This window comes from Emydura macquarii, unplaced genomic scaffold (assembly GCF_026122565.2).
Source record: "Emydura macquarii macquarii isolate MOO-44397 ecotype Brisbane River unplaced genomic scaffold, CSIRO-AGI_Emac_v2 contig_374, whole genome shotgun sequence".
NCBI lineage: Eukaryota > Metazoa > Chordata > Testudines > Chelidae > Emydura > Emydura macquarii.
This window is the reverse complement of record NW_027130511.1, coordinates 11,654,806-11,679,744: the sequence shown is the minus strand read 5'-3', so window position 1 is coordinate 11,679,744 and position 24,939 is coordinate 11,654,806. Positions and strand designations below refer to the sequence as shown.

The window sequence follows — 24,939 nt, the reverse complement described above, 5'->3', positions numbered from 1 at the left end:
GAGCGGGCTCCATGCCTCTCCGGCAATGGCATGCATGCAGCAAAGATGGATTTGGAAAAATGGTGCGAAAAAACATTCATCTGGTTGTTTGGGACAAGAGGGGAGGGGAAGGGAACACATTGCATCATGGGAGGGCGACAACTTTCCCAAAAGGCACTGTGGGTAGTTTACCTCACAAACTTTTTGTTGTTTTATTTATAATAAACACGCTCCTCCAACTTCGTAAGCTCGGCGGATGAAAGTCAACTGAAATTAAATCGACTTCACTCCGCAGTGTAGACATACCCTTAGTCTACAATTTTATTATAAATAAAACAAAAAATTTGTGAGGTAATTTATTGATTCCAATTACTGACTTGAATCAGCCATACTATGAGAAAATGGTGTGTAAACTTCCCCACACAGCTCTGCTAACATACCAAACTCCTGCCCTATATCATCTTTGCTAAATCCAGTTTTAGACCTCTCCAATCAGAGACTTTCAGTGAGTTCAAATTTTGTATTAGACTGAGTGATGTGAACACATGGGGAGGGATTCTCCCTTCTACTCTGGCCCCTTTATGCTGCAACAGTGCATAGAGGCCATAAAAGTCCCAGATCTGGCTATGGGAGAAGTTCCTCTGGGCAAACCTGAGCAAAACAGCTGCAGCCTGTCTTATGAAGCCCACTCCGCAACACTCAGATAAGGGAGTTTACCAGAGGTGGTGTCGGAGGATGGAGTGGCGGGTCACGGATGGGAGAGGGTGTGGGCCATAATGGCAACATAGGCTGTGGGTGCATTTGGGCCAGGTGCTGCTTTAATCCCTGCACCAGTCCAGAATTCGGAGGATGCAAAAGTGGCTCCCAGCAAGTCACTGCCCCACAACGAGCACCCTGGGCTTTGAGTTTTATGCTGCACCTTTCACCCCCAAAAGTGCATCACAAAATCTTGTCCTTGGAGTTTAGAATGAGATGACCAAGTTCACTTGTGATCAAAGTCAGTATTTGAAACCTGATCTCTGGAAGTAAAAGGTTACCACATACTGACACTAACCCTTAAAAATACCTCATATCTTGACAATAAATCTGATTCTTTTTTCAAATGAGAATATAAGCCCTGAAACCAGACTTAAAAGAAGCAAATAATGCCAGCAAGGCCTGTGCTAGAAGAATAGGTTAATTTATAGTACAATATTTATGCTATAATCACTGAGTTCACAAAGATGAGGTGAGCTTATGCATATATGGAACACAAGTAGGCAGAATATGAAAGCTGACACAAATAGACAATGACAAATGTAAGTGGGCCACATGATAAAACTACAGGATTTATTGTCAAATTTCATATATTTAAATAGAAGCCAATAATATTGTACATTGACAAAACACCCTTTTGAATAAAAAAAAGTGTAACAAAAATTTGCTCCTGTATTGAGATCGTGTATGCTGAGTTTTGGCCTGGAACACATATTTACTATGTCATAAAACTCTGTAAATCACATTCAAAGTGCACTAATGCATACAAGGAAATAGTTTGCACTTTGAAATATTTACAACATTAGCTAATTAATTGTCCTCACCCACAGTATAACCCTAATTTTTTCTTCTCCCCCTTACTTTCTTAGCTGTTCCAATACTCCCAGCCCAAAATTCAGCTCTGCAATAAACAGACATAACTTCCATTCATTTTAATGGGAGCTGCACCTACTTCTGCCAGGACTGAATTAGTCCGTACAGAATACTAGATCAATATATTTTACGTTCATTTTGCATACCAATTGATTGCCAAATAGATACTATATGCACTACTTTGCCAGTTACTCCTGTTTTCTGACCAGTTTATGGCAAATATGTAACTTACCTCACTGTTGAAACCACCACTGCATTTGGCCAGTAGGAACATTAACAGAAAGATTCGGATAGTCAAAAGTGTGTACCAATACAAGGCCTGATGGCAAAAGCAAAAACTAACCTGTCAGTCATCATAAGAAACATTACCCTCTGAATATTCAAAAACTGTATATCATGCCATACATGGAGTATGCCTGCCTACACCCATAGGCACACAATGCTATGGCAAGATGCCCAGTCTCTGAACTGCTCAGTCAGCACTTCAGAATCTGAAGAATTTAGTAAATTTTACATTGCTGCTCTCAGTAGGAGAGGGCAATAAGGACTAGGCTAGAAAGGGTGGAGGAAGCAACCGGGATGTGACGTCAGGAAAGTGACTGCCTGCCTGCCTTAAAAACTCAATCTTGGATCTTAATGTTAAAAGAGTTTTTATCTGGCTCATGCAACAACACCAGCAACTGAGATTCTATAGACAAAATTAAATCTCAGTTACACATGTCCTATTGTCCCTGCAATGAAAATTAATTAATTTTTGCTGATGATATGCAATCAAAGATAAGACTGGGCTAACTCTCCTGTAGCTGTATCAGTTCTGTAGTGCCAAGAGTGGTAAAAAATATTAAACATTTCTATTTTTCACTCAAGCAGGCACACTGTCACAAGCTGATAGACAAATTATAATGAGAGTCCTTTCATCCACCACTGAAATGCAGCCAGCTCAGGAAGAAAACACAGCATCTGTGTCACAGCACGGAGTAACACCTCACAACAGTTTCAGACAAGAAGTAGAATATTATGTCCACATGAAACTACAAAGACAATTTTGGGAAGAATGGAATTATCTAGCTTAGCCAGGAAACTGAACTACTCCATCCTTGCAAAAAGTACTGCGGATGGTTAAATGACCACAAGCAGTCAGGACCTTGATATGATTGCTGCTGCAGTATCATGCCTCTCAGGCTAGAGTGTTTATTTGGTTATGACTCAGGGCAACATAACTGCCGACACTGAGGACAATTTTCAAAAGCACATAAGGCTCTTAGAAGCCTAAGTCCCATTGACATTCACAGTCTATTTGAATTTAAATCTGATCTAAAGTCTTTTTTTTAAAGATCAGAACAAACATAGGCTGTAGAAGAAAGCAAAGCACTTTAACTTTCAAAACAAATAAGTTTCTATATCTTGTGTTTGTAGAGAAAACCTTGAAGACCTAAATTAAGTGCACCCTAGGGGCTCAGAAACCAGAAGGCAAATAAAAAGCACGCCAAAATGTTTGTATTAAAAAAAAAAAAAAAAAAAAAAACACCTTGATTTTAAAGACAATCTCATGATTTTTGTGGACCTGACTTGTATTTTGAATGCCTGGGGTTAGCAATGCTACTTGCAATATGACAAGGCCCCACATATTCTACAGCAACCTGGACCTAAATTCTGCAGCAGACTCGTGTTTTCCCTAACACTCTGGTGTGGCAGAGTGGAAACTCTGTGGCAGCTTCATTTATATTTTAAAATATGGAGGTTTTTATTGAATTGGATGTGAAGATGAATCATGCAATCAGTACCGTTGACCCTTGGGTATTTTATGTTGGTATTACATTTTTATTTTATGCTGTCTCCGTATTTTTAGTACTGCAGATTTTTGTACTGCCAGCACATAACTGCACTATAGAAAGGATCAGGGGCAAGCTGCAGGGTTTGGTGATTGGGTAGGGAACAGCCAAGGCTTTTGGCACTTGGGAAGGAATAAACGGTGGTTTGAGATTGTCGGATAAGCACATCAGCTGGATGTGCATGCTAAAAATGTCCAGCAATGAAATAGTTAACAATTTGACATTTAAATAGTCATATATGGGTTTTAGAATTAACATACTGTGAACTGAATGGGGCCATTTGTACATCAGAGCTATTGTTTCATGCTGTTTGCAGACTCAGTTGGGCACCTCTGCATTGATTTACATTGTATTCTGAAAGCTTTCTTCTCAACTGTAAGGCCTAGAATTTATTTATTTAAGTAAAGATTACATTCAGCAGCAAAATTCTGCAGGAAGGGATGAATTTTGAAACAAAATCTGCAAGGACTTTGCTGTATGTTACAATCTTAATTGGGGTGCGTGGAATGTGTCATACGGGAGGGAACCTGTACTATGTGAGATGATAGGTAGGGTGTGGGTAGGCCATAAAGGGCCTTGAAAGTGAAGACAAGCATATTTATGCTTGATGTGACAGAGAAGCGGGAGCTAGTGGAGCGATGCAAAGAGGGGTTAAAGCAACAGGCTAGGAAAACAATCTTTGCAGCACCATTCTGAATGGATATGATTGGGGCAAGATTGCATTTGTCAAGGCCAGAGAAACAGATGTTGCAGTAATCAAAAAGGTACGATGATGAAAGCCTGGACAAAAGTTTTAACTGTGTGAAAGAATAGGAAAGGCCATATCTAAGAGATGTTATGCAGAAAGAACCTGAATGATTTAGACATAGACTGGATGTGAGTACCTAAAGATCTGAGTTGAAGATGAAGCCCAGGTTATGGGCCAGAGAGACAGGCTGTAAGGGACACCAAAAGATCATCTAGTTTATCTTCCCATGCTAAGGCAGGACCAAGTAAACCTAGGTCACCTCTCACAGGTGTTTGTCTAACCTGTTCTTAAAAACCTCCAATGATGGGGAGTCTACAGCCTCCATTGGTAACCTATTCCAATACTCAACAATCCCTATAACTAGAAAGTTTTTCCTAATACCCAACCAGAGTCATGAAACCCAAGGGAGGACAATATTTCATGGTTGATAGTGTCAAAGACGGCTGACAGGTCAAGAAGAATGAGGTGGGAAGAGCTGTTAGAAAGTTTGGTGAGAGCAGGTTCAGTGGAGTGCAAGAGGCAGATGAAAGGGAGATGGGACAGAAGTTGGAGAGGCAAGTGGGGTCAAGGGTGGGTTATTTTAAAATGAAACTAAAGCATACTTGTATTATGAGGAGAAAGAGCCAGAGGAGTGAGAGGTTAAGAAGAGGAAGGAAGGAGATGAGAGTAGGTGTGAAGGAGATCAGGGATATGGGATAGAGTAACAGGGCAAGTGGAAGGGTTAGAAGAGGAAAGCAGATGAAAAATGTGTGTCTGTGCCAGGGAAGGAGGAGAAGAGAGTTGAAGGAGGGGAAAGGAAGGCAAGCCAAGGGGAAGGGGAAGGTTCACCATTGTATTTTGTCAATTTTTCTTTCGGAAGAAATTGGTAAGATCCAGAACGAGAAGTGGAGGCTTACACCTGTTATAAGTGCTACCATTGATGTGAGTGTAGAATTCGGATTTAGTAATATTTGCACAGGTGTAAATTTGCAAAGTGCAAGGCAGAGGAGAATCAAACCCAGTAACTTTACTACCCACTAAATATACTTGACTTCAGTGGCAAAAAAACCCAGGATTACTTACCAGTAACTGTTGTTCTTCGAGATGTGTTGCTCATGTCCATTCCAATACAGATGAGTGTGTGCCACCGTGCACTGGTTCCCAGAACTTTTTCCCCTTAGCAGACCCTGTAGGGTCAGCTCAGGCGCCCTCTGGAGTACTGCGCTCATGCCGCGGTACATAGGGCACTGCCGACCCTGCGGGCCCTCAGTCCCTTCTTTCTGCCAACTCTGACAGCGGGGACGGAGGGTGGGTGTGGAATGGATATGAGCAACACAACTCGAAGAACAACAGTTACTGGTAAGTAACCCTGTTTTCTACTTCAGGTGATTGCTCATGTTCATTCCAATATAGGTGATTAAATAGTCATACCTTGGAGGTGGGTAGGAGTTACCGGTGAGCTGTCCTCAGCATGGCACGTCCAAATCCCACGTCCTCTCTCGCCTGCTGCATGATGGTGTAGTGGGACGTGAAGGTGTGTACCGACGACCAGGTGGCAGCTTTGCAGATGTCCTGCAGGGGCATCCTCCCCAGGAAGGCCGCGGATGAGGCCTGGGCTCTGGTTGAGTGCGCTGAGACAGCCCCTGGAAGCAGTACATTCGCCTGCTCGGAGCAGCACCTGATGCAGGCGGTGATCCAGGCGGAGATGCGCTGGGTGGAGACAGGTGAGCCCTTCATCTAGTCCGCCACGAACAGCTGCGTAGACTTCCGGAACGGCCACGTCCTCTCAATGTAGTAGGCCAGGGCCCATCTCACATCCAGCGAATGCCATCTCCGCTCCTCCTCCGACACGTGCGGTTTTGGGAAAAACACGGGGAGGAAGATATCTTGATTATAGTGGAACTGGGAGACCACCTCAGGCAGGAAAGCTGGATGGGGTCTCAACCGCACTTTATCCTTATAAAAGAAGGTATAGAGGGGCTCCGAGGTCAAAGCTCTTATCTCGGAGACCCTCCTAGCCGATGTAATGGCTACCAGGAAGTGTACCCTCCATGAGAGGACGAGCAGTGGGCATGTAGCCAGGGGCTCGAAAGGGGGTTCCGTTAGTCTGGCGAGGACCAGGTTCAAGTCCCAGGGAGGCACCGGGTCACAGACCTGTGGGTATAGACTCTCCACCCCTTTGAGGAACCTCACCGACATGGGTGGGAAAACAACGACCGTCCCTCCATTGGCTGGTGGAAGGCCGAGATGGCCTCCAGGTGCACCCTCAGGGATGCCAGTGCTAAACCCTGAAGCTTCAGGTGGAGCAAATACTCCAGGATCGCCTGTATAGGCGAGCTGCTAGGTGGGATGCCCCAGGACTCCGCCCAACAGGTAAATCATTTCCACTTGGCCCGGTACACAACCTGAGTGGAAGGTTTTCTGCTGCCCAGGAGAATCTGTTGGACCTGCGCTGAACAGGCTCTCTCCCCCTCCGTCAGCCACAGAGTCTCCAGGCCGTCAGGTGGAGCGAGTTCAGGTCCGGGTGCAGCAAGCGACCCTGGTCCTGGGAGAGCAGGTCGTAATGCCTTGGGAGCTCCACGGGCGGGGCAATGGACAGGTCCAGCAGCATACTGAACCAATGCTGTCTCAGCCAGGCTGGGGATCAGTATCACGTCCGCTCTGTCCCTCTTGATTTTCAAGAGGGCCTCGGGCAGGAGCAGAATAGGGGGAAACGCATACATGAGGGCCCCTATCCAGTCTATAAGGAACGCGTCGGAGATGGAGCCTGGTTCGCGACCCTGGAGTGAGCAGAACCTCGGGCACTTCCTGTTCCAAGACGACGCGAACAGGTCCAGTTGGGGAATTCCCCACTTGCAGAAAATAAAAGTTATCACCTCCAGGTGTAGCGACCAGTCGTGTCGGGGTAGAAACGACCTGCTGAGGTGGTCCGCCTCATCGTTCCTGACCCCCGGGAGGTGAGAGGCAGATATATGGAAGTTGTGCCTCACCACAAAGTCCCAAAGTTGAATGGCTTCCTGGCAAAGGGCCGAGGAGCGCGCCTCACCCCCCACCATTCATATAGAACATGGCTGCTGTATTGTCCGTGAGGACCTGCACCATCCTGCCCCTCAGGAACCTGAGGAATACTTTACAGGCCAGCCATACTGCTCTGAGCTCCCAGACGTTGATATGGAGGCTCTTTTCCTCCTCCGACCAGAGCCCGACCAGGTCGGTGCTGATGTGGGCCCTCCACCCCACATCCGAAGCGTCCGTGATTAGGGTGACAGATGGGGCTAGATCCTGGAACGGGACCCCTCTCAGTACTTCCCCGGGGATCCTCTACCAGTTCAGGGAGGTCAGGACCTGTGGGTGAACCATGACCACCCTGTTTAAAGAATGGTGGGCTGGTGCATACACCGAGGCCAACCACGCCTGCAGAGGCCTGAGTTTGAGGTGAGCCAGCCTCACCACGTACGTACATGCCGCCATGTGTCCCAATAGCTGCAGGCAGTGCCTGGCTGTCGTCGTGGGGGACCTGTGGAGTTGGTCGATTATGGTGGCCATCGCCTCGAACTGAGAATGTGGGAGAAAGGCTCTGGCCTGAGTGTCATCCAGGATGGCCCCGATGAAATCTATGCGCTGCACCGGGCTGAGAGTGGATTTCTGCTCGTTTATGAGCAGCCCCAGTCTGGCGCATAGGTGAGGGCTAGGCTGTTCCGAACATGGACCCTGGATCTGCCCCGAATTAGCCAGTCGTCCAAGTAGGGGAAGATCTGCACCCCTCTGCGGCCCAAGTGGGCCGCTACCACCGCCATGCATTTTGTAAAGACCCTGGGGGCGGACGAGAGCCCAAAGGGGAGGGACAAGAACTGGCAGCCAGCTACCATAAACCTGAAGAAGTGCCTGTGGCTGGGAAGGATGGAAATGTGGAAGTATGCATCCCTCAGATCGAGGGCGGCATACCAATCTCCTGGGATCCAGAGCAGGGATGAAGGAGGCTAGGGAGACCATGCGAAACCTGAGACGCCTGATAAACTTGATTAGTTGGCGGAGATCTAATATGGGTCTCAGGCCCCCTTTTGCTTTGGGAATGAGAAAATACCTGGAGTAAAATCCCCTCCCTATTTCCTGTGGAGGAACCGCTTCTACCGCCCTGAGGCGGAGGAGGGAAACAACCTCCTGCGCAAGGAGTTGCTCGTGAGAGGGGTCCCTGAAGAGGGACGGGGGGGGGAGGAATCTGGGGGGAAAGCCGTAAATTGGAGGGCATATCCCCTGAGCACTACACCGAGGACCCAATGGTCTGATGTAATAGCTTGCCACTCGGTGTAGTAGGGTCTGAGCCTCTCCACAAACGGGAGGTGCGGATCCAGGAGAGAGAGATCTGTGTCACCCTCGGGTGCACCCTCAAAACTGTTTTCCGGGGTTTGGCCCCTTAGAGGGCCCTTGCTGGGGGGCCCTGGAAGATCCCGGACAGTCGCGGTGCCCGGACCCCCTGCTTCTATCACAGCCCCTATGGGGCTGCGATGGTCTGGGTGATCACCTAGGGGGCTTTTGGGCCTGGCGCTGGGGCTGCAGCCGAGACTGGCGCCTCGAGGCCCGGGGGGTGTAAAGGCCCAAAGAGCGGAGGGTCACCCTAGAGTCTTTCAGGGTGTGCAGCTTCTCATCCGTTCTGTCCGAGAACAGACCTGCCCCATCAAAGGGCAGGTCTTGGATGGATTGCTGCACCTCCTGGGATAGCCCTAAAGACTGCAGCCATGAGCAGCGGTGCATGGCAATTGCGGAGGCCATGGCTCTGCTGGCATTGTCCACAGCGTCGCTAGCAGTCTGTAAGGCCGCTGCTGCCACCGTGGCGCCCTCTTCCAGTACCGTGGCAAAGTCCGCTGCTTGGTCCTGGGACAGGCCCCCTGCAAACCTTCTCAATGAGTTCCACAGGTTCAGGTTATAGCGACCCATGAGTGCCTGATGGTTTGCTATTCGCAACTGCATGGCCCCTGTGGAGTAGACCTTGCAGCAAACAGGTCTAGTTTCTTGTTATCCTTATTTTTAGGCGTGGTGCCCTGTCCACCTTGCCTATCCCTTTGGTTGGCCGTGTCAACCACCAGGGTCCCGGGTGCTGGGTGTGTATACAAAAACTCAAACCCCTCCTGTGGCACATATTTTTTTCTCGGTGCCCTTAGATGTAGAGGCAACCGAGGCAGGGGTTTGCCAGAGAGCCTTGACCAACTTCAGGACTCTCTCGTGAACAGGCAGGGACACCCTGGACGGTCCTGCTGACCCAGCCACTCCAAAGAGGGGGTCCTCCTCCTCAGAAAGCTCCCTCAGTTCCAGGTTGAGGTTGCTTGCCACCCTCTTTAGGAGTTCCTGGTGAGCTCTAAAATCTGGCAGGGATGCCCTACGGTCCCTGGCGGTCACATCATCAGGGGAGGAGGAGGAGGATTGTGGAAGGGCCCCAGTAGAGGGTCCCTCCTCAGGGTCCAATTCCTTCTCAGAGGAAGGGCCCTTGTCTGGCTGAGTAGGCGGGGGAGGTGCCGGTTGGGCCACTGATGATGGGACCAAGACCGTGCCCTGCCCCATCTGGGCACCCCATAGCCCCCAGTACGGCCACTGCCATGGTCCTTGTGGCCATCCCGGTGCCAGCATGGGTGCCGGCTGCAGCGCATCCAGTCGGCGAGCACGGAACCCCGAGCCGCTGGAGCGGTGTCGGCGGTGTCTATGGCTCCTGCCTGCCCTCGTCGAGGATCTGCTGCGCGAGGACCCCGACGACGACAAGGAGTGCCGGTGAGGAGGCATGCGGCTGGACGAGATTGAGTGTGATCTCTGTCTCGGTACCGAGGTATTGCGGCAGTGCTTCCCCTTTGGGGACCAGGAGCGGTGCCAGCCGTGCCGCCGCGGTGCCGAGTCTGAGGAGCTCGAGCAGTGCTGTTGGCGCTGTCGGTGCTGTTTCCTCCAGCACCGGGATCCGTGCCAGACTGCGGTCCGGGGATCGGGACCGGTGCTGTGCCGAGGGACTCGGTGCCAAGGAGCTGCGCAAGGTGGGACTGTAATGACTTTGCTTTGAGTGGGACATTTCCGGTGCCGCAGCTTGTCAACTGTGCCACAGTGCGGAGGAGCTCGACGACCCGGAGTCGGAGTTGAGAGGGGAGCCCACACACTCTACCCTCTCTGACCGTCTGGGGGGAGACTTCAACTCCTGTCTCTGCCACTCACCGGGGCCACCCAGAGCGGGTTTACCCCGAGACACCGGTCCCTGCGCCCTCAGTCGAGGGGGGGATGGAGGCATGGGCATGCCCATTAGGGCGCGTGCCACAGCGAATGCCTCCGGCGTCAACGGCCCTGGCAGGGGTGCTCCCCCCACCCCCGGAGTCGGGGGAGGCTCCCTGCGTGGAGATGCAGGTGCCAGAGTAACCTCAACAGCCCGTGGCTGGTGCATCTCCTGACTCCCCCCAGGCTGCGGCCGTGATGCAGGGGAGTCCTGGCGCTCGGTGCCCTGGCGCTTCTTCTTTGGCACTGGTGACTTGCGACGGGCCGACTCCGGTGCCGGTGGAGCGCTCCACACCGAGGAGACGCTCGGCGCCGTGGGCAAACGCTCTGGTTCAGAGTCCGGGCGGAGCACGGACTCCATCAGAATAGCGTTCAAGCGCGTGTCTCGTTCTTTTTGAGTGCGCAGCTTGAAGGCTTTGCAAATCCTACATTTGTCCTTACGGTGCTGCTCTCCCAAACAGTGGAGGCAGCGGTCATGAGGGTCGCTCACAGGGATGGGTTTGCCGCAAGCGGCACAGGACTTGAATCCTGTTGTGCCAGGCATGGCCCAACAGTAAGCCCCTAAGGGCTTCTTATCTAATCTAATGCTAACTAACTATACTTTAACACTATTTAACTCTAAATGTTCAACTATAAAGAACAGTTCAAACAGTGAAAGCTACTTGCTGTTGTAAGGCAAGAGGCAAGACATTCCAGTAACCGTCACGGGCGGAAAGAAGGAACTGAGGGCCCGCAGGGTCGGCAGTGCCCTATGTACCACAGCATGAGCGCGGTACTCCAGGGGGCGCCTGAGCCAACCCTACAGGGTCTGCTAAGGGGAAAAAAGTTCCAGGAACCAGTGCATGGTGACGTGCACTCACCTATATTGGAATGGATATGAGCAATCACTTGAAGTAGAACAATCTAGCATCACAAGTCCTGTCATTTATACACCCTTTTCCCCATATCCATCAGCAGGAAGAGTAAGAATGACGACAAAGTAATTCCTGAAGAATAAAGTGGAATTATTATTCCTGTATGGAAGGTAACCATAGCTTAAAAAAATATTTTAAAAAACCCCACTCCTGAATGAGATGTCCAGGAGTCATACCTGTGTCCGTTGTGAATTCTTTTTTTAAAATACATGGGAAAGCAACAAAACACTCATCACATTTATAAATACTGTAGTCTATATTTATCTGTAAGGCTCAAGATTTATAATAATGGAAAGTGATCTCAGAGGGATGCCAGTAAGTATTTACAATATTCATCTCTAACAAATAGCAGTGAAGGGATGATGAGGTGGTCTATGATTATGTCAGGATTAAGAGCTACAGATATTAATAATCCCACTCCCACTGAGTGCTCCTAAACACTCTCAGCAAATCCATCTGTCTGCTTTCTTTAACTGACTGAGTTTGATCCTGTCTCAGGAACGAAATATCTCAACAAAACTGGGTCAAGTATACAATTTTTCCTACAATAACTCTGTGCCTTGAGAAGTACAATTTCACATTGTTCAACTCTTCTTCACCCTAATCAAAGATATGTCAAATGGGTACTAGATAATTTGGTTTATAAAAGTCACTCTGGATGATACCTACTTTGAAAAACATAAAACCAAGACCTGTCCTCCTCCATTTCTTTGGAAGTTTATTTACTTTCCAACTTGTTCATGTGAGGCTCTTCAGGAATGCAGTATCTGTGCTAAGCCTTCTTCATTATCTCACAAACTGTTTTGACTTTAAATAGTCAAATATTACAATGCATGCCCCAAAATAATTTTATTTGAGGTATTTTGTATTAAAAGCATTAAAACTCCTGAAGGAAATAAATGCTTCGGCTACAAAACTTCTTCTAGCATAAACAATAAAAAGCAGCATAAATTTTAAACCAGCGAGCACTCTAAGTGGAGTGGGGAATTACATCCAGGTGTCATGGAGTAAAACAATTTTCTGGAAACATCAAAAGGTTTCAGTATAGTTATAAAACTCCTTCCTTTGAAAGCAGTCTAGTCCAATCTATAATTAGACTACAGTGTGATACAAATGCTGTGTGACAATACATAAAACAAAACAAAAAAAGCTTAAATGGCAACTGAACATCATACAAACCTTCTTAGTAGTGAGAAGGGTACTTAAAAAACCAGTAGCTTTATGCCAAATATGCACTTAATATGGTTACAAATTTCATATGTATTGCACACTGCAATACAAAAATGTTTTTTAACAATGTAAAAATGGCCATACTGGGTCACACCAATGGTCCATCTAGCCCAGTATCCTGTCTTCTGACAGTGGCCAATGCCAGATGCTTCAGAGGGAAAGAATAGAACAGGTAATCATCAAGTGACCCATCCAATCGGCCATTCTCTGCCTCTGGCAAACAGCAATCCCTGCCTATCCTGGCTAATAGTCAGTGATGGACCTATCCTCCATGAACCTATCTAATTTTTTTTTAACCCTGTTATAGTCTTGGCCTTCACAACATCCTTTGGCAAGGAGTTCCACAGGTTGACTGTGCACTGTGTGAAGAAATACTTCCTTTTTCTGTTCAAGAAACTTCATGTTAATACTGCAAAATGCTTTTTTTGAAAAAAATCCTCATGTTTGTGGCCATTATCCACTAGCCCACTTCTGGGTACCATTTAAAGAGGCATCTTACATCAGTTGAACTGCTGATGTAAAAAAAATTATTTTAGTTATCATCTCAGCTTTGTGATTACAATGTTAATGTTTGTTACCATCACTGTTTTTAAATAAAAAAATCATAAAAATAGAAAAAGTTCCAGGTTTCTTTAACACTTTCAGCCAAAGAATATTTAATTCACTAACCCGAATATATTTTTTTTCCAATTTAAAAAAAAAATCATCCATTATTATAATAGACTAGACCAGTGGTTTTCAACCTTTTTTTCATTTCATTTGAGGACCCCTAAAATTTTTCAAAAGGAGGTGCGGACCCCTTTAGGTATCTTAGACATAGTCTGTGAACCCCCAGGGGTCTGCAGACCATAGGTTGAAAACCACTGGACTAGACAGAGTCTTTAAAAGAAATACTGGTACTGTTAAACTGGGATTTAGAAATATTAGTTATATACATGTTAATCTTTGTAACTGTTATATGGTACAGAGACCATTGCTGAGCCAGAAGGCATACATATATACATTCACATGAAACCATGTCCCCATAGGTCTGGTTTACACTGGATTGTTTTGGGAAATAGCTCACCATTGTACTTCCACCAGTGGTAGCAATAGCTGGAGTTCTAGTTCAGAGGACTCAGATGACTGTCAGCAATTTTACCATTGCATCATCAATACTTGCTCTGAGCCAGTTTAGATGACATAATAGTAAAAACACCACTATCACCACCAACAGAGGTATATTGGTGGTAATGCAAAAGCAGATTTCCTCAAAAAACTCTAGTGTAGACATTGCCTACACCTCTGCCCCATGACATTCTTTCACAGCTCCTTCCATGGACCAAAATATAGATGGACAACCTCCACCCATGTTCCCACTGGTGTTCAGAGAGTGCCAACCACTCTCTGAAGTGGCCTTAGGCCTTATCACTGTAATGCCAAATATCTGCCAGAGCAGCCACAATAGGAGGACAAACATGTTGACTGCAAATAATACCTGGGCTATAATTTGGCCATTTTCTCCATACTGTAATGAAAAACAAAACAAAAAAATAATTAGTCCTCTCCTCCCCCCCTTCAGTAAGAATGGATGGTTAAAATTCCACCCCTTTCACAGATAGATGGATGACTAAGGGAAACAGCAACATAAAGGGAATCCATCCATTTATATGCACCTGCTCACAAGTAATCTTTCAAATAAAATTATGTCCCAACAATTTCCACGAGGAAGGAATTCTTTACATATTGCTGCCACATCAACCCAGATGTGGCCCAGGACAGGCAATTTATCAGCTAAATGAAAGAGAGAGAAAAATAATCTGGTCTGATCCTAATGTCCTGAACCTCCTCAGCCCTTTTATCAACATCTGTAGCAGACAGCACACATCTGAAGGAGTGCTAAACTTTTAGGAAGGGATCCCCATTGCAAAATTGATGCCAACCAGTAAAATTAAAATTAATGGCATTTCAACAACTGCTGATTTTGATAATGCTGATCATTAAGTCTCATTATGCTATAGCTAGCTGGATTCTGAGCATTCTGAAATGCAGTTAGGGTAATAATGAGATTGTCAGAATTATTGAAGGATTCTATATCTAAGTACTACTTTTCCCGAAGACACATGCAAGCATTTTTTATTTGTCCACACAGATAGAGAAAGCTGGCTAGGATCAAAGCCAAGGTTTTTGTCAAGCACCCGTAAGAAAAATGGTTATCATTATGACCCTGCTAGGTCTCTACATATTCTCTGGGTTGGGCTTGTATTACACACAAGCCTATAAGAATTTGAGGAAAGTTTTGCCTGAAACATATGAACAGTTAGAGATGGAATACTTTTTATGGACAGCAACGACATTCAATAGTCATTTAGGCTAATCCCACAAGTGTATTTCCTATGGATGTTCCACAAGATGCCTATCTACTTCAATCACATAATATAAATATTTTTTTAGGAACTCTGGTTATTTGTAAGGGAGTACCAGAAATTTATTTTGGTGTATGAAAGGAAAAAACGCCAACCTTTTAATAAGAAATATTACAGTAACTGACAAAATGGGTTGCAGCCCACGAAAGCTTATGCCTGCAGAAATTAAATTTGATAGTCTTTAAAGTGCTACAGGACTCTCGTTGTTTTTACAGTAACTTAATAACTCAGAATGAAAAAGTAAACAAAAAAAAACAGAATTAGCAAATAAATAAGGATTAAAGCCCACTGATGTATCAGCATTATAAATTAAGAATTTAAGGTTTATGCTCCCAATCACATACAGAAGAACCTGTGCAAGTAATGAATAATGTGAGCTAGGAGTTACATGCTTAAGTCATATTTAAGTCAGTAGGTTACTGCCCCTAAAAAAATGCCCACAAATAGATTTGTCACTTGGCATCTTCTAATAAAGAACTATAACACTTCATCATAATTCCTAATGCCACAAGTCAGCTAATACATGTGCTTTCATTAAGAATGAGGGCATTTTAGAGGACCATGTAAGCAGAATTCAGGTGCATGTAGTACAAGACCAAACCTAAGGTCAAAAAATGTCTTGCTAGAAATGGCTTCATATTTATCATTAAGATTAGAAGCAAGAGGTTTTATATAGAATTTTAAATGTACATTGCGTCCATAAAGAGCACTAAGTGAGGATAGATAAACTGTGGAATCATTATGTCCATGAAGAGCTGCTGCTGTTTTTAAAGCTGAACTCATGTCAAAAATTAAATAAATCCTTTTTTCTCTGCTTTAGCCCATGTTTATATTTAATATAGTTTTTGATCAGTGTATGGTTCTCTGATACAAACTGCTTGTTCTAAACCTTCCTCGCCCTTTCTGTATCATTTTTGCTGCATGCAAGTTTGATTTTCTGTTAACAGCCAAAACCGAAGAAAAGTACAGATCCCACATTAGTCTTAATAGGTCACACACAAATAGTACAGCCACTCACAAGAGGAAAAGCAACAAACTGGGCACAGAAAAGAGTTTTGAAAAAACATCTCTTTTTCGAGTAGATGCGTACCCTGCAGCTGCATGCAACAGAGAATTACTGATACTTGTAACTTTTTGTGTAATAAAGCTACTATACTAGAAATAGCTTTTCTCTACTCAATTTGTACAGAGTACAATTACAAAAAAGAGAAAATAGACACTAAAAGGTAGAAACAGACATGCTGTCTGTGAAGATTTATAGAAAACAGTGAGCAGATGGTGGGGATTTGCAATGACACAGCTGATTTTAAAAATAAGAGGGGTGGAAGTGGAAGACAACAAACATGGCTATGGCTACACATTCCTAAGGTTTGTCCACTAGAAAAGAAAAAAAAATTGAAGATGCAGGTTTGTTCCATGTTATTCTCCCACTCATTTGCACTGATATTTAGGAGCCCTTTTACAGGGGAGGATCTGCAATAACTTGCCATTTCTTCCACATCCCTCCTCCAACACCTTTAAAAAAAAATCAAGGAAATTAAGTATACAATAGTAGTAACGATGCAATAAAACTGAAAAAAAAGCATTAAAAAGGCAGAAAATTCCAAAAGTACAGGTTGCTGAGTGTTAGTGCAACCATATAGCACAGATGTACTTAATACCATCCTCTTTTAATATACATCAATGGCTTGTTATTGACATATTCTATGATATAAAAATAAGGCCAAATTAACACTATGATAGCAACCTCATTTGTTTGAATTTTCTGACTTTCAAGTGCTTAATTTTATTATTAAAGATCTCTTTTCTATTTTAGTATTAGATGGTGCAAATAGGATAACATGGAGAAAAGCTGTGAATACTAGTGTCTTTTTTATTATTTTAGATTTAAGACTGAGACATGGAAAAAGGCCAGACAATTTGACTATAGCACCAAGCAATGAGTATGCATAATACAATGCTAATATAAAATAGAACATCTTGAAATACCCACTTTTGGCTCTACTTAGTTGTCAAAAATATTTAACTTCTGGAGCTGAGCATTTCCTTGTTTATTTTGAATGTATTCTCATACACACATCTGCCATGTCCAAACAGAAGGCCAGTTCAGATAGGTAGATACTAAATATTGATAATGTACAGTGTAAGAGCAGCTGTCTACTAGATGATCTAATCTTAATTGTAGATGCCTTTAATAAATTAATGTTCTGCCATTTAAACTGTTTCTAGAAACCTTGATATGAATAGACAAGGTACAGAAAACTATATATGAATGAGTTACTTTGATCTCTGTATATATTCATACATTCCCATTTCTCCCCCACTTCAATGTCTATCCAGAATCTCTCTTCAAAATATCAAAAGCAATTTGATATAATAGATTACCTGCAAACTGCAATAAAAAAACCCATAGGAAAATTAAGGGAGCAAAATGTAGTACTGAAAGGACTTTGCTAATGCCTATATAGTGCACCCAAAGCCTTTTCTGTGGGGTGAGTGTAGGGCATCTTGGGATGATTGCAGCAAAGAGAAGAGAATTAGTGGGAAAATTATGAAATGGGATGCTCAAAAGCATGAACATTTAAACTAACAAATTCTGTACTTTTGACATGCTACATGTATTTTGTTTGGCTGTTTTAATTTAGTCTCTGTCTTGGCTAGTCTATTATAATAGGAACTTCTGTTGTCCCTCTCTCATAACACAAAAGCAAGGGGACATGCAATGAAGTTATAAAGAGAATTCAAAACTGATAAAAAGGAAATTCTTCACACAGTGCATGATTGAACTAACCAACGCCTTGCCACAGGAAGTCATTGAAGCCAAAAACACAGCAAAATTTAAAAAAGGCATTAATGTCTATACATGGCTATCATAATACATCTTTTAAGGGAATTAAACCTCATGCTTTAAGGTGTAAGTCATCTTTAGAGAGGAGGACAAGACTTAACGCAGGAAACAATTATCCCACATCCACCTACTATAGAGTTCTTACACCTTCCTATGAAGCATACTGTACTGGCCATTGCTGAAGACAGGATACTGGAACTCAGGTTTGATGCAATGTGGCAATTCCTATGTTCCAGTGTAGCTGAGTTGCAAGCTCTGCCTTTTATTCTTTGAACAGCATCTAGCACAATGAAGCTCAAAATACTGGTTAGAGAATATAGGTGCTACCTGTAATACAAACAAACAATAGCACCTGCAGCTATTTTTAATGCTTTATTTATGCCAGGTTTTCTGAATCAGAGCTATTTTAAAAGTAAATTCAGTGGTTAAGACAGGTACTATATCGATAACCCTCGGACTGCACTAGGGGCAAGCTTCTTTTCGGTACACAACCATTAAATTTCAACTGTGAATTAGAGGAACCAGAGAAGTGAAGTCTAGAATTGAATGGGCATGAAAACTCAGCTTTCTGCTTGAATTGTCATAGGGGTGCCACTTAATGTCATGATGGGGCAATTCAACCATGACTTTTACAGAATACCACTGCTAGTTTTGAACAAGTTACGTGGAGGCAAAAGGCTCTTTTTTCACTTGAAGTATCAAGGGTTCTCTGTGACAGGTTTTAGCCCAAGTAGATTTCTAAAATTGCATCTAACAGCAGCTCAGTGGTTTTACTCACCACCACCCCATAATTTCTTATGCATATTTTAAGAGCTGCTTTAGACACATAATTCAGCTGCTCTCCCCAATTCTAGGCTAATTCTCCCCTTTCAGAGAAGTTAACCCCTGTATTATGTCACCAGGCCCTCCTGAAATAATTTGAAGGCATGATCTAATTGAGTAGGATAAGTGATTTTTAAAAGAAAAGATGCCATTTCTGCAAAGGCTACGCTTGAAAACTTTTATTTAACATTCCTTTATCAATAAATTAATTGAAGCCAAGATACCCAAAAGTCACATCAACAAATGAGATACATAAAATATTCAGATTGAGAGGCTTTTCCTCTACTGCTAAATCACAATGAGGCCTTCATCATTTTGAACAGTGACAGAAAACAACAGCTGACAAACCAGTGTGGAACAGATGCCAGTTGTCTCTCATTTGTTTTAGAATTCTATCAGCAGTGGTTCTGTAGCACTGTTTTTAAAAGCTAGATATCTATTTACTTAATGGATCTCACATCAGTCAATACGGTTTCAAGAACATATTAAAGAAACTAAACATCTGATGCAAAAGTTGTTTTAGTTCAGGGCTCTGGTACTTATGTAAATAGTTTGTGCTTAGACTTTATATGTATCTGTTTCTATTTTGAGTGAATTATATACATTAGCTAGCTTTTAAAAAAAATTATATCTTCTAATATTCAATTTAGAAGAAGCCAGATATTCTTCCAAGACTTCCAAACACCAGTGACACTGAGTAGCAGTGGATAACAAATCTGAACACAGTACTTCTTTAAACTGCTGACCAAAATGGAATTTCAATTATTAAAATTTAACATCTTCATTTTATATTGTTTTGATGTTGTCTAATGAAGTTGTTTGTATAAGTTGTAAACAAATCAATTTCAAGATATGTTGTGGCATAGTGCATGGTGTAATGAACTCAGAGTAAAAATATACGTTTTTAAATTCAGTTCATTACAGCACCATATATTAAGCACAAATTAGATCCTAACTGGACATAAAGACTGAGAAATCAATATCATTGTAGACCACTCTCATGCATATAATTATTTTTCAATTTCAGTAAAAGATACTTGAAAGAAGTTTTATAGTACAAAATCAAAATTCATTAATACATTTAAACAAGTCAGTGGTCAGCATGGTTTGTTAAATTGCACTGTAGTAGAATTTAGCCTACATAAAATAGGTATCAAAATGAAATGTTAAATTATAGGGACAGCTGAAAGCCTGAAATAAAGTCTTAAAGTTGCACAAGACAAGGGATCCAGACTACAACATTGCTAGGTCATTCAATTTACAAAGGTGCATTATCTACTCTATTTTTGAGAGAGGTTAAGGACTGAAAATAAAGACTCAACATTTAAAACGTCATAGTTCTACTCCTTTTAAAATAAGGTAATGATAAAAGTATTTCTTTTAGCAGCATGTACATTTCAGCTGCGATTGGCTGCCTAATAGAGTTCCTTTATGCATACCAGTAAAATCGTGTCCAGTTTTGCCATTTGTGGAGAACGATGACAAGATACAAAAGCATGCGTTAGCCATAAATAGCTCTGGCTAACGGAGGTCTGCTCATAGAGAGCAGATCAAATTCTCTATAAGGACAGCAGTATTTGGCTTTTAGCCAAACCATGTCCCTGATGCAAGACTTGGTAGTGGCAAACACTTTACAGTTCCATTTGCACAAAAGTTATCAAGTAGAACCATTCATTTAAGATATTTCTTACACTGAGTCAGTGTTCCTGTGACATTTGTAGAAACAATGAAGGTTTAACTAGTCAAACCCTGTAACTCACTTTTGTGAGGGTAAGATCTCCCTGCCATTACACAGCAGATTGGAAACAAATCTTACAGCCATACAGTTCTGGCATATAGAGCTTTAGAATTCAGGTAAAGAAACACTCTGCATGGGTAACAAATTTCTACTTTGTAAACTTCAGATACAAATGAGTTATGGGGTTTATGGATCTAATGCTCCCTAATAATGATTTTACTTAAATGGTTATAAACTGGGAACATGTCCTTTATACAATCAACAGAATAGAACAGTATTAAAATTACTTTAGAGCAATGTTTAAATTACGAGTAGGGCAGAAAAACGTATGTTACTGAAATTGAGATTAACGATTGTTTACTTTTACAATACTTTCCACAGAAGTTAAGTTATTCAAAATATGCTTAATTTAAACATACTTCAAACTATATTTTCCAATGAAAACAAGGCAACATTCTGTAACAAGCCACAAGTTTTATTGCAACGTGGCCAGGTTTTTGTTTGTTTTTTTATCTCAAAAACAGTGTTCCATTTAAGGCTCTTTTTATACAGAAACTGCCATCATGACTGATGTTTTACAAAACAACTTTAGTGTTTCAAGATCACATGGTAAACATAACTCCTACTCCTGTTCAGTAGCGTACATTCAATGGAAAACGAAAGGCATCCGAACAGCTACTTCATTTATAAAGATATGCATTTAACAGGAATGAATACCGAGGTACTACAATAGTTTGATGACACAGTTACAGCAACTTAATTGGCATTCCTTTGGGGAAGGGGGAGAAAAAAATCAAACATATTACAAAAAAGTGCTTTAAATGCATAGTGTTGTGTGCTGCCAAGTCACAAAAATAGGCTTGTCAAGGCAGGTGAGGTGTATGAATGCACAAGAGCCTCATGGAACTGCAATCAAGTGCAACTGTAATACTGAATTGAGTCTACCATCTGATCAGTGGACAATACTTTCAAGGCATTCAATTAGCTTACCCTTTGCTGTTTGCTAGACTATTCACATTAACTATCACATTCATTGTACAGGTTGCAAGGAATGCATGCAACGTCAATTTTGGCTAAGAGTATGACGTGAAGGCATTCTTTGGGGTCTACATAAAACTACCAGGATTAAAGAATCTAATGGCAATCACTGGTAGACAGTTTAACCTAATAACATCTTCTCCAGGTCTGTAGAAAGGGGAATTTGGAGAGGTGGGGGGTTTGGGGTGTAATACACGTTTCCAATTGAACGAGCTGCAGAAATGGAAGCTCCTTAGATCCAGATGGCACTTGTCTGTCTTTCTATAAGGGTTTTCCTTCAAGTGAAACTACCACGTTGCCTCCCAACTTTTCTCCAAGTGTTGAACGGTCCTTAATATCATCCAAACCATTTACTTGCCACTCATGTTTAATACCTGAAAGATAAATGGATAAAAATATATTTGTTCAGTTCCTCAACATCAAGAACTATAACTGCTTTATGGAATATCACAGGCCTGTACCTGTAAATTTCTTTTTAATGGCATCTTTAGAGCTTGCGTAGATCATCTTGCTTTTTAAAGGTGCACTTTCTGGAGCCCTGTAAAAGCAAAAATTAATTATTCAACCCACTGATATTAGAGGGGAAAAGTAAAGAATTTTCCGCTTTAATAGCAAGCTGATTTTACACACCAGAATATAAATACCAGGTCTTCTTTCTTAGACTCCTTTGTCTCGTATGTGGCATCATACAAAGCATATCGGCAATCATTCAAAGGTAACAACTTCACAAAGGATGTGTAGGGATCCTCTACAGTATCGCCAATGTCACCAACTAATATCTGCTTTGTTTCCTCTACAATTATCTGTTTTTTGTCATCACTTAAACAGAAAAGAACAGCTTTCTTTCTTTTTTTAATCTCTTCTGGGGTTGAAGATTTCCTTACTTTCATGTCATTAAAAACCTTTATGACTTCATCATTCACTGTTACTCCAGAAGCCTGTAAAATGAGATAAGGAAATAATTGTTTAAATGCAAAAACATCAACTAAGGGGAAGACAGTACCTGATACTAAATAAAGATAAATCTACTCTACAACTTATTATAAAAAAATTTATACTAAACCTGAACACTATACAAACTCAATTATGTAAGTGGAGTTGTACCAGATATAAAACAGTACAAAATTAGCCCATAATGTATTCATTTTTTAAAATCTCATCGTCTCCTTTTGAGTTATTGGTCCTAAATAAGTGGGTTTCCTTTCTGCATATCAACCAATTATCTATTAGTTTATCATCTAGGGGTGGTTTTTATGTTTTGTGGTTTTTTTAGGTGGAACAAATGGAATACCAGCAGTTCATATCCAGTATTGTCATGATTCTAGTTTTGTTGAGTGATGTAAGGCTCTAGGAGCAGTACAAAATGCCTTCTGAGTTGTGTCAACTTCAATGTTGTTTTTAAAACTCCTTGATTTTACTTAACACTGATGCACTAATGATGCACTAAAAAGAATTCTATTGTAGTTTCTAAATAAGGAAAGTACAAACTGTACAACACACTATTGTAGTTCCAACCCATTCAGAACCTTAACCTAAAACAGTAAGGAAACAATATACTGAGAGAGTGGATAGCAAACTCACTACAAAACGTTTAGCTTGTTACTTGCAAGTTAGCTAAACACATCCATATGGCCCTTGTTTTCAGTCCAATATTCTTTATTAAAAGAGCTGTTTCCAAGGTACATCACAGTGTTTAGGAGAAACCAGGTGCATAACACAATTAGAAAGTAACAACCTTTTGGGATATAATCTGTACCTTTTCCTAGTTTAGTTATAGGAAATACATTTTGTTTGAAGAAATGAAGTTTTTACTAGCCCATCTCCACTATTAAACTCTCATTTCCTTGCAAAATCCCTCTTATAAGAAAGATGCTTATGTAAACCTACAAAAAAACAAATTTAAGATTAGCTGCCGGTGCTCTGACAGCTCTTAGAGTTAAGACTGCTCACTCCCAATTCTCCCTCTGAAAAAGGAGACGATGCAGCTCCGCTGCCCTCTGTCTTTTCCCCTCTGGAAAGTGATCGAGGATTCTGGGGGGACTACAACTAGTGAGTCAATACTATCGGGCTGACTGCTCCCGGAACACACTCTGCCCATTTAAAACAATCTGTTTCTCAGCCCCCAGCTCCGCCACATGATATTCGGCAGCACATCCTCGGTCGTGAGAGGGAGAAAAAAAAAACCAAGCAGGCAGGGGCCGGGGGCCGCGGGCCCGAGGCTCTGCAGCAGCAGGGTCAACTCCGCGTCCTCGGCGGAGAGCGAGAGACGCGCCCTGAGCCAGCGGAGACGAGCCCCAAACCCCACCCCACAAGCCTCCCGCCCGCCCCGCCGCACCCGAGCCCGGGGGGGAGCCGGCCCCAGTGCTCAGCCCCCACAGCCGTTCGCCCCCCGCTTGCTGGGTACGATGCCCCCACCCCACTGTGGACTCGAGATGGGAGCAGCCCCGTCCCTTCACGCGGCGCCCCCGCCAGGCGTGCCGCATCCCGGCCGGCGCCCCGCTCCGCAGCGGCCGGACTGCAGCCCCCGCCGACCTCCCGGGCCGACCCCCACAGCCCCCGCGCTAAAATTAGATTAAAATGGCCGCCGAAGGCCTCAGGCCCTGGACACCGGCCCGGCCCCGCTCAGCCCCTCGCCCCGCCGGGCCTCCCTAGGCGGGCGCTCGCCGCTACGTGCCCCGGGCCCGCCCCGCCCTTACCATGGTGCCGGGTCCCTGCGGCTGTGGCGGCGGCTGCCTGCAAGGCTGGGAGGGATGCAGAGCGCGCGGGGCTGGACTGGCTGGGGCGAGCCGGGCGGGGATGAGTCACATGGGCGCCGCCTTCGCCACCACGTGCTGCGGCGACCCGCCCAGCCCGCTCTGCAAAAGGGGGAGGGGCGGCGCGGGGGGCCTGACTGAGGGGGGGGGGCTCCTTAGTGCCCGTAGCCAGGGGACTGGGAGCCGCGTCTCTGCCACTCGCTGCCCGCCTTGGGGCCCTCACCGGCTTATTCACCTCCTAGTCCAGGGAGCCCGCACCTAGTATCCAGCGGGGCCTTCTAGGGGGCACCCACCTGCCCAGCGTCCAGCACGGGGCCCCCAAGGAGGCATCCCCACATCTCCCTATCCGGGACCCTCCCCCACACCTACCAGGCTCCCCTCAACTCCTGGGATCATCACTCATCCCCTTCCCAGCCCCGGAGGGAAATGCCCCCTCCGCATCTTCCATATGGATCTTGTCCTCCCCCACCGCCTTATAGGGGTATTTCCTTCCCCTCCCCCCTCCCCCAGCACACACACACACACACACACTGCGATACAGCCCTGCGCCTCCCGCGCACATCGTACACACGTGGGTGGTCCCTCTTACCTCACCTGGCAGACCCAGAAAGATCCCACAGGGGAAAGCTGGCTGCAGGGCCTGGAGTATGTTGTAGAAGGCGCCATCAGATCCTTCCCTTTAGCAGGGATTTGCAAGTGCAGCTAAGGTTCTCAACACCGGGCTTTGCAAATTCAGAGCAAGTGGGTGAGGCAGCGAGAAACCGGGGACACACGAAGTTCA

At 44.1% G+C, this 24,939-nt stretch overlaps 1 protein-coding gene across 1 annotated transcript; it reads right to left on the bottom strand.

Annotated features, from left to right (window-relative positions):
• Positions 1–18,793: 18,793 nt before the first annotated feature.
• On the bottom strand, positions 18,794–24,225 carry CFL2 (cofilin 2). Its single transcript, XM_067534198.1, has 4 exons — positions 24,102–24,225; positions 22,036–22,343; positions 21,867–21,943; positions 18,794–21,779 (listed from the first exon to the last, which is right to left on the bottom strand). Exons 1-4 carry the CDS (start codon positions 24,102–24,104, stop codon positions 21,667–21,669), a joined length of 501 nt encoding a protein of 166 aa, XP_067390299.1. The 5' UTR covers positions 24,105–24,225; the 3' UTR covers positions 18,794–21,666.
• Positions 24,226–24,939: the final 714 nt, after the last annotated feature.